Below are 15,636 nucleotides of genomic sequence, written 5' to 3'. Positions count from 1 at the left end.
TTCTGCCTCAGCAGCCGGCCTGGACTCCTGGGGCTGCCCCTGGTACCTGTGGTGGGCACAGACCTGCACACCCTCCTGCTCCTGCTCCCTGGGCACAAACCAGCCCAACCCCCTGCCAGGGACAGCCTCAGAATCATGGGATCACACAATGGTTGGGGTTGGAAGGCACCCTAAAGAACACCTTGTTCCATCCCCCTGCCACTAGCCCAGGGTTCTCCATCCTGGCCTTGGGCACTTCCAGGGATCCAGGGGCAGCCACAGCTTCTCTGGGCACCCTGTGCCTGTCCCAGGGGCCATGGGAACCCCTGGTTAGCTGCACATACACACCCAACACCCCCCCAGTTCTGCAGCCCCACAGAGGAGACACAGAGGTCGTATCCCACAGGATCAAGCAATCCCTGGACTGAAGGAGGAGAACCTAAGTGATGAGTGTCATGAATGACACATCTCTGTTGTCCTCCTTCGTGGCTTGGGAGAACAGCAGGCTCAGCTTGGATGAAATCACTATCAGCAAATAACGGATCTGGTGGGATAAACAACAGGAATTTCACTGCTTGGCAAAGAACAGTGTTTTAAAAAGCCTGAAACTGAAGCTGCCTGAAAGGTTCGACCCAGCCACTGGTTACAATTCAACTCACAGGTCACAAAGCTGCTGCTTCACCAGCACCCTGAGCTGGCAGGGGAGACACCCATGACTGGTGTCTGTCAGCTGAGCAGTGGAGCAGCCAGGTCTCATCCTGCCCAGCAGCCAGGGCTGCACATCTCATCTTCACATCAGAGGGGGGCAAAGCTTAACCCTGACCCATCAGAGGCCAGAGAAGTGAGGAAGGTCCATCTGGCCTAATGCCCTCCCCTTGGTCTTGACTTAAGTGTCAAAGGGAAGTGATAACCTGCACCACAGAAGTGATTCAGCTCTTTCTGTAGCCCCAAATCAGCACCCATTTGGTGGTTCACCACCCAAAGCCACCTCACTAGGTTCCTGTTCCTGGGAGCATCTCTCCTGTTCTTCCCCTCATGCTGCTTGGGCTTCTCAGACTTCAATACCTCTGCTCATGGATAGAAAAGAAGATTTTTGGTCCCATTATGCATTAAATGATGTCACAGAGCACTGTGTGACCACTCCACACACTGACCACCACTGATCAGCTATTCCAGGGCTGATACTGGGGATGGAAAGCTCTGTGACTCCCTGACACCTTCCCCTAACACCAGAAAAAGCCCCTAAAAGGGGCTTCCCATGGCAGGAGGTTGGAATGGGATGATCTTTAAGGTCCCTTCCAACCCAAACCATTTTGTGTTTCCATAAGGCAGGTGAAAAGGAACACACTAAAGCAAGTGGGGTAGGGGGGGGAACCTTCACACCTGTCAATGATACCAACATATGCACCTTACCATCAAAGCCAGCCCACATCTCACTGCTACAAAACCTCCATGGACCTCAGGAATTCTGGTGTTCTTCCCCTAAGGCTCTGCTCAGCTCCATCACAGGGTGTTTGATCCCTCACACCACCCCATTAACCCCACACCTCTTTCTTGAGGGCGATCCCACATCACCTTCTCCAGGTGTTTCCCTCAGGAATTATTAATTCCCAGGAATTAATGGTCCCCCACATCCACCACAGGCAGCTGGAGCAGTGGGAAGAGAGGCTGGAGTGCAGCTGGTGGCTCTGCACCTACCAACAGGAGAGTGGAACTGGAGCTGGAACTTCCCTTTAAGGAGCTCTTAGAAGCGTAAAACAGTTTAAAAATTTTCCCTGATAAAATAAAGATGAATAAACCATCATCTCAGTCTTGTGGATTAATCTGCCCCATTCCCACAGGAATCCACAGCTGTGTCACACATCCTGCCCCAGGCTAAAAATTCTCTCCTTTTAAGCCACCTGCACCTCATTAAGTGGGTGAACCACCTGCTTGTGTTTAAGTTTTAATGTTTTGCTCCATTACAAGGGCAAGTGATTCACTGGCCACTGCTTTTATTTCTTTCAAAAAGGGAAATCTTTAATTCCAAGGCCATTCCCAAGCCCCATGAACTGAAGGATCTTGTATTTCACATGGTGGGGCCCAAATTATGTTCCTTCCTCAGTTTTCTACATAGAAGTCACCAAAAAGTCAGTGAACAGGTAGAGAATGAGATGTATTAGCAGAGGAGAGAAAAAAGAGAAGCCCCTCTGGGCAGCTGTGGGGCTGTGCTGGTGCCTGGCTGTGGAAAGGTGTTATTGCCACCTCTTACTGCTTAACCTGCCTGACTTTGAACACTTCATTTAGCACGAGGGTTTACATCAGACACTCGTGGTCAGGCAGCCCAAGGTGTGCATTTCCAGCTCTATAAATACCTTGCATTAAACATCCTTGCATTAAACATCCACGTGCTCTCTGAGGAGGGGAAGTGGCAGGTTAATTCCTCTGCAAGGCAAATTCAACCCTTGCAACTGTGACCAGTACAAGCAAGAGGCTGGGACAAGCACTGAGACCTTCCAAATTCACTGCAGATCCAGGCTTTTGCTTATTTTATGATTAGCTTTTGGACATCCCTCGTGTTTGACGTTACCTGCCCCACCCAATGGCAAGATGAGAACGTACTTCAATGCTTTTTTCAGGCAGCAATATTCAGGTGCACAGGCTAATCCCCCACCTGCTGCTTTTGTGCAGGAGTTTTAGGGTAGGGCTTTAGGTCAGGCAAAGCACAGAGACACTAAATCACAGAATATACACAGCTGGAAGGGATCCATACTATAATCAAGTTAAACTTCTGACCCTCAGAGCCCTCCTGGAGCTCTGGCAGCCTTGGGGCTGTGCCCACTGCCCTGGGGAGCCTGGGCAGTGCCCAACCACCCTCTGGGGGAAGAACGTTTCCCTGAGATCCAACCTGACCCTGCCCTGGCACAGCTCCAGCCATTCCCTTGGATCCTGGTTTGCAGCTGCCCTCACAACAGTGTGAGCTGTGCTCCTTCTAAACAAACAGAACAACCAACTGAGTTCAGAACATATTTCACCCAGTTCTTGGGCTTTTCACACATGAAAGGGCTGCAGTTAGTTGTGCAGACAAGCACGACCAGGGGTATTGTTTAGTTTCTTAGGGAACAGTTGGACTGAACTTCTGCCTTTTGCACAAGCAGCTCGCACTGCATGGTACCTACTTCTGATTTGGGTTTCCAAAACTGAAGACCACAGGAAGCTTCACTTCACTTGGATGTAAACCAGCACCTCCCCTCCAAAAGCTGTCAGAGGCACTCAGTTTTCCAAAGGTTTTACTTACTTGTACTTTAAGAGCAGCCACTGAACAAACCACAGTCCTACGAGGATCATGCCGTTGATTTCACAAATAGAAAAAGCCCATTGCACCCGATCAAAGCGATCAAAAAATGCATCTGGGAGGGGAGGCTGCACCTCCTTGGGAGGCACTCGTTCGTGAACGACTGAGATAGTCACTGTGGTGAAGACGAAACAAGAAAGTGCATAAATAAAAGCCAGGAAAGTCTTGCCCCACTCCATGGGGTACTGCGAGCGCTCCGGCTCTGGCATGGGGATCTTTATCATCTCCTTCTTGAACCCGTTTGGCACCCCGTTGAGCTTGGCCTTGCCGCCGAAGCCGTTCTCGCCGCCGCCGCCGCGGATGTGCCCGTTGGCGTGGCCGTTCTTGTGAGCCTCCATGTGGTGAGCCATTTTCAGAGTCTCGATCATGTGCAAAAGCCGCTGGCCGCTGTCGGAAGACACCCGGGACAGAGGCGACCTCTTAAAGTCCTCCTCCTTCAGGTCGATGAGGTCCCGCCCGGTGAAGCCCCTCAGGGGCTCGCAGTACTCGGGCACCGCATTCTCCGTCAGCCAGCTGGTCACCTCCTCGGGCGACCACAGCACCACCTCTTTCATCTCGCCGGGCAGCCGGGGCACGCTCTGGCATGGATCTCACAGGGGGCAGCGCTCACTGCCGCTCCGGCGCGCTGGGGAGCTCCTCCTGGGCTTCATCCTGTCCGAGGGATCCGTCTGTGGCCGAGGCGGGTGCCCGTCTCTAACCCGCCCACAGGAGCATCCGGGCGCCCTGGCACAGCATAGGAGTCACTTCACTTCATATTCGTGTTGGCATTCTTCTTCCTGGGGAGGAGAAACACCCAAAAGTACCCATTAGGACAGTGTTTCGTTTGCAGTTCAGGGACAAAGACAAAATTCCTGCAGAACACCACCTCGAGTCTCAATTCACAAACTCATTTGAGCTCCAGCCTTGGACACACAGCACTGTCCTTCCCGGCCTTGCTGCTGATTCCTTAAGAGCTTTAACACCACTTTGCAGCTGTGGGAAGACTCCTGCCTGCTCTGTACTTGTTGCACTTTCCATTGCTATGCAGCTCTGGTCCATAACCAGCATCCAAACTCTTCTTAAAATCCTCATACTCATGGATTTAAAGATCTACAGAGGGAATGTTCAGTATTATTCATGTCAAAAGCCTTTTCTCCCCCTCACAGACCGGTACCTCAATGCAATGTTTTGCAATAGTGACTGAATATGAAGCCTGGTTTTTGTTCTGCAAGGCAAAAACCACAAAATCCCAGAATGGTTTGGGCTGGAAAGGACCTTACAGACCATCTCATTCCCACCTGCTGCCATGGGCAGGGACACCTTCCACTAGCCCAGGTTTGCTCCAAGCCCTGTCCAACCTGGCCTTGAACACTTCCAGGTGCCATATTTAAGGTACAAGGTCACCAACACCCAAAACCAATGCAAGGATCTACTCTCTGGGCCAAAACACCAGCAGGAAAATCAGTGTCCAAACAGATTAGCCCAAAAATAAAGCATTTAGGCTTGCAGGTGTTTAGCAGCTCTTTGAGGTAGATTTTACTGTTTCCATGGTATAGTGCTACAATTCAAAGAATTGTTTTCTATCAGCTAAAAAAAGGAACCAGGAGGAAAAGAAAACTTTAAAAGAAAAGACGAACTAGGTGAGAAACTTCTACACCCAGTGAATTACAAAAATAGCTTAGAAAAGCTGGTCACTTCCAATACAAAAGTTACAGGAAAACAGATGTTACTTCCTGAATTTTTGAGGCACAAGCAGCAAAAGAGGCTGTGGTCCCGTGGCACTGACCACCACCAGCAAACCCCCAGGCCTGAGACATTTATTGAACCAACCAACAAAAACTAGTCCTCAGAGCAAAGAGAAGAGACCAGTGAACCCCCTGTCTCCAACCTGCCATCCCACAGACCACGTGTGAGAAAGAAAGTAACAGCATGGGGAAAAAAAATGTATTTTGAAAAGTCACATCAAGCCTTTATCAGCTTCAAGAATATTTTTAGCCTCTTACAGGCTACCAAGTGTTTGTGTTTCATTGCAGGGAGCAAAGCTGTGACTGAGAAAAACCAAAATAATTTACTCTGCTGGCAAGATTGGAGGTGAAGTGGTTCAGAACAGAGATACAGAGCTTTACTCCTGTACAAACATGACCACACTGCACACCAATGCATTTTTTGACCTGTTGCCTCTGAACTCAGCAGGAAACACAGGGTGCAGTTTTCAATCTGTTTTTCCCTGGAATGAGCCATGATGGTTGAGAAAAGAAAGGAGCTCTGGAGGAAGGACTGGCAGTACTTTGAATAGGGCACCTCTCCCTTGCTGGGACATATTTAAATCCATGGAGCAAACCAGGGTTGGAGATGACTCTTCCACCTTGTGAATATCTGTGTTGTTTTAAAACAGAAGGGAACATACAGCTCTATTTTCTTTCCTTTTTTTTCCTCAGTACCAAGGAAGGCTTTCAGCCACAGATTGCTTCATTATTCAAGTTGTGTTTAGCAAATCAGTATTTAGTTACAGAGCTCTGAACATGGAAATAGGACTGAATTATGCATGGTAACCCACATTAGAAGCTCCTACAAGGCTGGCACTGAAGGAGAGCAGCTCGGCTCTCCACTGTGCCCATCTCTGTGTGCTCGCTGTACTTGAGGTATCCCAGGGCACAAAAATTCCCAACTGACCCTAACAGACTTCTCCACGGGCTTCTTGTTTCCAAGGATGATGCCTTACAATGCTGTTAAAGCCTAAGTTATTTATTTTTTAATGCTGTTACAACACCTGGGCTCTTGGTCTGCAGCAGGGCCTCAGCTTCCTTTGCTGTTCCACTGCTGCCTCTCCAAGTTCTGTGTCACAAACCCAGCCTGGCTCTGGGCTCTCAGAGCACCCTGTGCACACCACGAGGGGGGGCAATAATAAACCTTTTCAACTTGAATCACTGGAGTGACTGAATCCCAGTTTCCACGTAAACCCTGAACCATTATCCTCCCAACAAACCGGCTTTCTGTCCACTCCCTGACAACATTCTTAAGGACTCACAATCCCAAAGATACAGGGCAAAGGGCTCTACTCATCACTGCTTAGGAGCCTGTAGCCAACCTTCAAACTGCATCTCAACAGCCAGGAAAGGTTTGGACTGGACAGCAGGAAAAATGTCTTCACTGGAAGGGTTGTCCAGCCCTGGTGGTGTCACCAGCCCTGGTGGCATTAAAAGATGTGTGGATGTGGCACTTGGGGACTGTGCTTTAAACTCACCACCAGCAATGCTACTTAAGGTACCACACAGAAGAATAAAGACTGCTTGACTCCAACTTCTGTAACTTCATGGATTATGAAACATAAATCTATCTCCTAAGAGTCTCAGCTGGTTTTAAAAACAAGAAATCCCATCTGGCAGGCAGAGGCACAGACATCCAGCCCATCTCGTGCTGGATGGATGGACAGATGGATGGAAGAGGATGGTGAGGGGTTCACCAAGGAGCTACTGAGCAGAAAGTGCAGCCCTCATGGCTGACATTTCTGGGAGCACGAGCCAGGTGCAATCCCAGCCCGCTGCTCTCACACCACCAGCGTGTAAATCACTATCAAGCACCTTTTGTAAAAGCAGAGTAACTGATACTCACGGGAGGAAGGCTCAGAGGAAAGACAATACTCTGTGCCAAGGACACAGGCCATGGAGTTGTTTTCATTGAGAGTTAAAATGAGGAAAACCAACTAGAATTTCTAACATCACCTACCATTCAAGCCTCTATTTCACAGTCTGTCTAATGGAGGAGGAACAGGCAAAAAAGCTTCTTTACGAACACCTTCCAGCTTGTCACATTAAAAATTCCTCGTTCCCTACGGTGTATCTGTGACAGCTTGATCAGGTAAGGTTTGCTGAAACTGTACAGGAGAGTAACAACCCTCACTGACCCCCTTGTTGCCACAAAAGGTCTCATCCTCTCCACAAAAGGTGGGGACCAGCACTGGTTGCTGCCAGGCCACGTCCATGGGCTCAGCTCCATCCCACAAGGATGGGCACACACAAGCCTCCCCAGCTCTGACATGAGCTCTTTAGGCTGGGCCAGGCCACTGACACACTCCCTCCATCTGCAGCAGAGTTGCTTCATTAAGGAATTATAAATAACAATGTGATTACCACAATAATGCCGACTGCACTATGATAATGATGCCGTGTAAAACCGGTATCTCAAAATACCCGGCACAAGACCCAGCAGGATGAAACAACCTCATCAAGGGCTCCAGGCCCCACCTCCTCCTGTTTACATGACCTTTTTCCCCCCCTGTTCCCAGCAAACACTCAAGTGCTAACTCAAAACGTGGGGAGTAATTGCCACCACCAGTTCAATCTGCACGAGTGTGGTTCTAACCCCATGACCACGGCAGCTGGAACAAGGATCTGAGAGGGCACTAACTATACACAACCCTGGCTATCAAGGCCTGTTCTCTTTTGCACTGCTTTGCAGAGGTGCTGTTGGGCACAAGGACTGAGTGTGGGAGCAACCAACTCATTGGTTAAAGGGCGAGATAATCAGCCACAAAATCATCAGCTGGTTACACCTCCACACTTAGAATCACAGAATGGTTTGGGTTGGAAGGGATCTCAGACATCATCTTGTTCCAACCCCCTGCCCTGGGCAGAGACACCTTCCACTAGCCCAGGTTGCTCCAAGCCCTGTCCAACCTGGCCTTGGACACTTCCAGGGATCCAGGGGCAGCCACAGCTTCTCTGGGCAACCTGTGCCAGGGCCTCCCCACCCTCACAGGGAACAATTCCTTCCCAATATCCCATCTATCCCTGCCCTCTGGCAGTGGGAAGCCATTCCCCTTGTCCTGTCCCTCCATGCCTTGTCCCCAGTCCCTCTCCAGCTCTCCTGGAGCCCCTTTAGGCCCTGGAAGGGGCTCTCAGGTCTCCCTGGATCCTTCCCTTCTCCAGGGGAACCCCCCCAGCTCTCCCAGCCTGGCTCCAGAGCAGAGGGGCTCCAGCCCTGGGAGCATCTCCACAGCCTCCTCTGGATCAGCTCCAAGAGGTCCTTGTCTTTCCTGTGCTGAGAACAAGACCCAGGTTTGGGGTCTTCCTGCAAGCAGAAAGCATTAAGTCTTGCAATTAACACTGATAAGAGAAAACCACATTCAGCAGCAAAAAAAAGACCCCCAAAACCAGTCTGCCCACCTCCAAACTCCTCCCTAAACACTTTGAAACTCGACTGAAGAAAACCAAAGTCCTCCCAAATCAAATCACGCCTTCCTTTTACTCTCTAAGCTTTGCTGCCAAGGCAACAGTCACTATAGAAATGAGTAAAATCCTCAGCCATTTCAGCAGCTCCTCACCAGGAGCCAGAGAGATTTTCCAGTCCTTCCAGAGGCAGTGGCTGTGTTTCACTTGCAACCCTGAGCACCCTTCCCAAACAGCCCAGAGAAGTTGAGATGATCCCACCATCAGTGAACAGAGTTCAAATGAGTGAGGTCCAGGGACAGGCATGGATGGGAGACACAACAGTGACCTTTTGAGCTTGGAAAACAGACCCTGAGATTTACACTGATTACATGTGCACACAAACAACCAGGAGAAATCCAACTGCTGCAAGGATTGGAGGACTTCATGCTTTATAAACCAACCCACAAGGGAATTCCCCAACCCCACTGGTGAGCAGGAGTTACACAGGAGCTCTTGTCCTGCCTTTTTACAGCACAAAAACTGTAACAGCAGGGTCTGAGTCACTGCTCCAGTCACCTCCTCTACAGGCATTTTATCATCACCAACAATAACACTGACACCTCAATAACTGGACGTCCTGTCCTGGACAAGCACCTCTGCACGCCAGGGTGTGAGGAAAGGGTGATGCCTGCCACAAATTATGTGCTGGACAGCACTAATGAGCTCTCAAGCAATGTCTCCCTCTCTCCAGGGCAGCCTTGCCACCAAACCAGGATCAATCACCCCTTGCAAGAGACTGCTGGCACTGTAAAACATACCAGGAAAGCTGATTTTGTACTGTAAATACAAACATATGCAAATATAGAATAGCTGTAAGTATAAAATCAAAGCACAGGTGGGCTCAGGAGTCACACAGAGCTCCAGGAAAGGTTTACAAGGTCATCCCCAGATGGAAAACATTGTCCTGCAGACACCAAGTCAGAGCAAGAGGAGTTACTACTACGAAAAGAGAGGCTGGGATCAATATGCAAAGCAACACCCACATACCCTGAGCAGCTACTTATGTAGCTTCAGAGAGAAAAAAAAACCCTGCCTGTATACTACATAAATCCCATTTTTTCCCAAATTACTACATAATTACTACATAAAGCCCATTTTTTTCCAAATTACTTTATACCAAGAAGGAAAAAACCTCTCAGCGTGTATTTCCTATCCTAATTTAATAAAAAGAAAAATCCACTCACGGGCTGAGATCTCTGTTTAACAGCTCATAACCCAAGCCCAGAGTTCAGCAGCGAGGATTTAAAAATGAAAGCACTTGCAGCACACTTGAATAACCAAACAGCTCATCTCCAGATGGGAACCACCACCAGGGAGTATCTCCATCACAGAAATGTCTACAGGGATGTGCACGGTGATCCAGACCCCTTTTTCCTCCAAACCTGATGAAGCCTCATCCCTTTGCTTCTTCAGGAAGTCGAGGGAGGTGGTTCTGCCCCTTTATTCCACTCTCATGAGACCCCACTGGAGCTTGGAGCTACCTGGTCTGGTGGAAGGTGTCCCTGCCCATGGAAGGGGCTGGAATGAGATGATCTTTAAGGTTCTTCCAAACCAAACCATTCTGTGATTCTGTGATTTGAAGCCCTACATATCTCTGCTCAGCCTTCTTCCTCTCCCTTTCTCCTGGTGGTTGGAAGTAGTGATGGAAACCAGCAAACACTCACAGGAGGCTTCACCCAAGCAGGAGCAGTTGCTAAGCAGGGCTTTTGTTTTCACAGTACGGAAATCCTGCTTCCAGTGAAATGGGGATGGAAAGGACGGGGTGGGGAGGGCAGGGCCCGCCTCCAGTTTAAGTTCCAAACAATTATTTCACACTGGGAAGTCTCCTCAAATGCGGGAGGGAGAGCCAGGCACCAGGCCCAGAGCCCACGCTGGCACCCAGGGGCACAGCCATGGCCTTTCTGCCCAGGGCAGGGGTAACCCAAGCACTCATCTCGTTCTGTACTCCATTCCACAATCCTAATGGCTCAATCCTAAAGTAATTTATCACCTCCAGCACAAGTGGGACCGATACCAGCTTATTTTTCAAAAGCTGCAACAGGAAACCCACCTTCCACATTCCGCCCCCAACACAAAGGGGTGCATGAAAATATTATAGGCCATCACAAATCCTTAAACATGAGTTAAGATGGGACATGAGGAAAACTCTTCCCTGTGAGGGTGGGGAGGCCCTGGAAAAGAATTCCTAGAGAAGCTGTGGCTGCCTCTGGATCCCTGGAAGTGTCCAAGGCCAGGTTGGACGGGGCTTGGAGCCACCTGGGCTAGTGGGAGGTGTCCCTGACCATGGCAGGGGGTGGAATGAGAACTCCAAGGTTCCTTCCAACCCAAACCACTCTGATTTTGAGTAATCTGCTTAGTCACCAGGATTTTTATCTCTCCAGCAGCTTTCTACAGCAAGATCAACCTCCCCCCACCCTCCTGGTCACAAACACCACAACTCACGCCGCGCTCAAACCTTGCCCGTCTGGGTCCTGGACCGGAGCAACCCCGAGCGTTCCTGGGCTCTGTGCTCAGGCAGCAGCAAGCTCTGGCCGCCGTCTCCAACACAGCTAAACACACATCCGTGTGATGCCTCAGGATCTGGGTCAGCCAGAGATAGGGAAGAGCTGGAAACAGAGCCCCGTGTCCTCGTGCAACCTCCGAGCTGACGCCGCTACTGAAGAGCACCGAGCGATACTCGCCTTCCTTTTGAGACTACCCAAACCTCCTCACATTTATACACACACAGCAAAAGAGCTCCAAAGGAAAACAAATTAAGCTCAAAAAAAAAAATGGCAGAAAAAGAGGGTTTTTTTCCCCCTACGGGATGGAAACAGGAAAATAAGGAGAGATTATATGTCTGCGACATGTTCCGTGTTTTAACTCAGCGCAGGTGTTTGGGGGGGTTTTGTGAGGTTTTTTTAGCTACAGTGACTACCTGGAAGTCGTTTATTGTTAGAAAGTCAGATTTGTGGTGAACCTCTGGGAATGTAAGCGGTAGCAAAAATTTAAAATAAAAAAAAAAACTAATGGAAACAGGAAGGGAAGTTACCCTCAGGGAAACTGAGAAGAGTCTTGTGACCGATGGTAACATGGCTCTAAAATGCAGACTCCAGCATAATTTTCCAAGCCAGCCATGCAGATTAGGAAAAGGAAAGCTGGCAGAAACCACAGTGAAAACAGAGCCTCACTGAAGGCTTAAATCAAGTATTTGTCATAGTTTTTAAAATTTGGGTTTGTAACTGGATATGTATTAGACAGCAGCCAGACCACAACAGTTGCTTCCTCCAAACTGTCTTTCCCAGAGTTACAAGTAAAGGAGAAGAAAACTAAGTTTACACGCTATGAATCTCAGCCTAGAATAATATTTCCATATTTCATTAGCAATATAAATATTTTATTTCAAATACCCTACTTTTGAAGCCCAACACATCAGACCCAGATCAAAAAGACTCTAAGCCTCAAGAACTGTAATATAAATATCTATAGATCCTCATGCATGATGCTGTCCTCTGCATTTCAGCTGTTACTATTCATAAACTCACCCAAAAGACCATCAACATTATTCATTTTCAATGCTGTTCCTCTTGGAAAACAAAACAATCCCCGCGTTTGTCTTTATTAATTTAGTTTCACACAACACACTGAGCCTGGTTTGAAAGGCACAACATCACAAATAGTCAAGATTATTTCTGGTGCAAATAGTCCAAATTTTTGAGCATTGAACTGTCCTCCTCTCTCCAGCAATAACCTGTTCAGAGTTGTACCGTAAATCAAATATGTCTCTGGAATAGATCAGCATGAAGGAGAGGAAGACTCTTCTTGCAGAGTTGGTCTAGAAAAATTAGAAACCCAGGAAAGGATAGAAAAAGTGAAAAAAGAAAACCAACCCCAAACAACTTTGATTGCCAACACATTACAGGTGTACAATCCACACGATGGGAATTTGTCTGACTAGAGCCAGATCTCCTGACAATTCAGATGGGCTGCCCTGGCATCTTCCCTTCTCTGGTTAATGCTCCAAGCGGGAAAAATCCCCTCAGTTTGCCAAACTCCAGCCACCTTCCTTCCTCCCCATCACACGGATGCCAAATCCCTGTGTTTGCACTGGAGATCTGCCACCGTTGGCCCTGACGGCAAAAACGCGCTCCAGCAAAATCCACCGCGGCTGGAGACATGGATCCTCCCCCTCCCCAGCCCAGCCATCCAGGAGCTCCTTCCTCGACAGCAAGAGGGTCAGAAGGAGAATGCCAAACAACTCTGTTCCCTACTCTAAGGGTCCCTGTTTTTTGCCTTTTATAGGTAACTTTGTGGTTGTAGCCTGGTGTTTTGGGACTGCTGATGCCGCCGCCGAAGGTGACACTTTGATGCTGCCACAAGCTCCACATTTCAGAATTTGGACTCCAGAAACCCAAGATATTCCTTCCCCCAGCGCTGACAAGTAGCTTTATCTCTGTATCAGGCCCCAGATTATAGAGCCACTGACTATTCCAACTCAGCTGCTCCCCATCTACATCAGATGTGACGTCCCTGCCACCGACAAGCCTGTGACACCAGCAAATCCTGCTTAAATCTTGCTGCTGACAACAACTGGGCATTGTACCACCAAGGAACACATGTACACAAGCTTTCTCCCTGAAACATGAGGCATTCCTAACATTTTGAATTGATAGATACTGTAAGATCACAAAACAACACTGAAAGCGTGCTTGGTAACACACTGACCGTGTGTATTACCAGCTATGGGTGACACAAGCCACGAGCAGAATCACTTGAAGTCATTTACAGTGTCTTCAAAGTCTGCAAAATATGTTTTTAACGTTCCTCTCAGCTCAAAGTTATGATCAATTACATTCACAAATAAGGAGAAATAAGGAAAGATAAGAAACTCTGATCTTGCTGTCTAACTGTTCTGGAAATTATGAATATTTCAATAACCACTTCAAAGCCTCAGAAGTAAGTTCCTCCTGCAGACACATCCAATTACCTCTAAATTTTTTTTCTAGTGACACACTTGAGGCATAGGAGATGTGTCTGTCACCTTGTCCCAACATCTTTATGGAGATGTCCATCAGCCACCCGGTTGTGATCCCAGGGAGAATCTCCAGCACGGTGGCTCTCGGCCATCCCTCCTCCTGCAGGCAGGGCCTCCACTCTCTGGCACACTGAACATGAAAGACTGGCTGGCTGTGTAACAGATTCCCATGCTGAACACAACAATCAAATCAGTTCAGAAAGTAACCTGTAATTCCAGCCAAACAAGAGAATCTCAGCTGCAGGGACTGGGTAAGTCCGACCAGCTTGTGCTCATGTCATGGAATTTAAGCTACAGTTAAAAACAGAATCACAATCCCAGAATGGTTTGGGTTGGAAGGGACCTCAAAGCTCATTTTGTCCCACCCCTGCCATGGGCAGGGACACCTTCCACTAGCCCAGGCTGCTCCAAGCCCTGTCCAACCTGGCCTTGGACACTTCCAGGGATCCAGGGGCAGCCACAGCTTCTCTGGGCAACCTGTGCCAGGGCCTCCCCACCCTCACAGGGAACAATTCCTTCCCAATATCCCACCTAACCCTCCCCTCTGTCAACTTTAAACAAGAACAGTATTTCCCCTTAGAACCCCCCCCACCTGGGGAATGCTGTCATCCACTCCTTCCCACAGCCTGGAAAACTGCTGCAAAGCGACTCGAAACGCAGAGCAAAGCTCAGGCAGCAGTTTGTTCACCCTTCACAACCAGAAATGATTGAAAATACTTAAATCAGATGCCTCCTGAGACAGTTGGTCACGCAATATCTCTTCTCCTGCCACAGAAGGGATGGAGGGATGTCCAGCTGACACAGCATGAGGGCACAGCCTCCAGCAAACTTCACTTACCAGCCTAAACATTTTCTTTTAACTAAAGGAAGGCAAACCAAGCGTTACACTACAGACTGGCTGATGCACCCCTCACAATCTGTGCTTCCTTTCCTGAAGCTGCACATTAGGCAGGAGGAATTTACAGCTTGTAGCACCTCATGTCATTCCCTTGATCCACCCCACGGAAGCGTCCACGGCCACGGGTCCTTTATCGAGCACGTAACAAGCGCAGCTCCCTGCAGGGAACCAGCCACACGCTGCTCACTGCAAACACATCCAACTGCTTAGATAATTTCAGTTGGCTTAGAGATTGAGAAGCCACTTCCAGCCTTGGAAAAACAATTTTAAAAAAAATCAGCATTCCAGCCTGGGAAGTCGACATGGGAATTAACCATTTAATTGACTAAGGGGTGCCTGTCGCTTTGGGACGATCGCTGAGCTCCTGCCTGCAGAAACAAGGCTGGGTTTCATGGCTGCTGTTACACAAACAGTTAACTGCAATAAGGAGGTGCCTGTTACAGCAGAGAGAACTGCAGGAACCCAGTGGCACAGTTCTCCTTCCAGCCACAGAAAGAGGAACCCAAACAAATAAACCTCCGTCCCTCCTGTGGCAGAAGTACCGCACGACCAAGCAGCTCAAGAGGCATCTGGCTTAAGTATTTCTCATTATTTGTGGTTGTTAAGTGTGAACCAGCAGAGAGGGATAGAGAGGAGGAAAGATTTAAATCTGCAGTCACGTAGCTTTCTGCAAGCAGATGGGTGAAGCTCAGATTAGCAGGGTATTAAGGAGAGCAAGGCAGGGACGCTGATGAGGTGCCGCTCGAAAATAGCCCAACGCTGACCTACCTCCTCTCCCAGATGGATCAGTGCTGGCCATGAAGTCATGGCTCTGCTGACTGGTGGGGAAGGATGGGAGATGGCAGGAGAATTGCAGAAAGCTGCTCAGGCTGAAGCTAAAAGGGGAAAGGCAAAGTAGATAAGGAAGCAGCAGCCACGCAGGAGAGCGTGATGCTCCTTTACATCACCCTTCAGCAGCGAGATGCAGGAGGCTTGCTGGGAATAAGCCCTTCCCGTAGGGAAATACTCAGGAGACACGTTCCCTAGGGATGTCCAGCAGGATGAATTATCCCTGCTGAGTACCCGTGTAAGCAAACAAAAGATGGGAATAACAATTCCACCGATGTTTCTGCTGGGCAGGGGCTCCTCCGAGCAGGAGGGGTTTGGATGTTACAGCACCACAGAAAGTCATGTGGGCATTTAGATGGGATATTGGGAAAAAATCCTTCCCTGGGAGGGTGGG

At 48.9% G+C, this 15,636-nt stretch overlaps 1 protein-coding gene across 10 annotated transcripts in view; it reads right to left on the bottom strand.

The window, feature by feature from the left end:
- SGMS1 (sphingomyelin synthase 1) overlaps positions 1 to 15,636 on the bottom strand; it is an 86,768-nt gene that overhangs the window by 10,662 nt on the left and 60,470 nt on the right. For all 10 annotated transcript variants that reach the window (XM_027692853.1, XM_027692856.1, XM_027692852.1 and 7 more), the window contains one exon: positions 3,257 to 4,089. In XM_027692853.1, coding sequence (XP_027548654.1) covers positions 3,257 to 3,867 — 611 coding nt within the window. In that variant the 5' untranslated portion in view covers positions 3,868 to 4,089. The remainder of the gene's footprint in view (positions 1 to 3,256; positions 4,090 to 15,636) is intronic.

This window comes from Neopelma chrysocephalum, unplaced genomic scaffold (assembly GCF_003984885.1).
Source record: "Neopelma chrysocephalum unplaced genomic scaffold, ASM398488v2 Primary Assembly neopelma1_89, whole genome shotgun sequence".
NCBI lineage: Eukaryota > Metazoa > Chordata > Aves > Passeriformes > Pipridae > Neopelma > Neopelma chrysocephalum.
The sequence above is the reverse complement of the archived record's forward strand: the minus strand, read 5'-3'. Positions and strand labels throughout refer to the sequence as shown.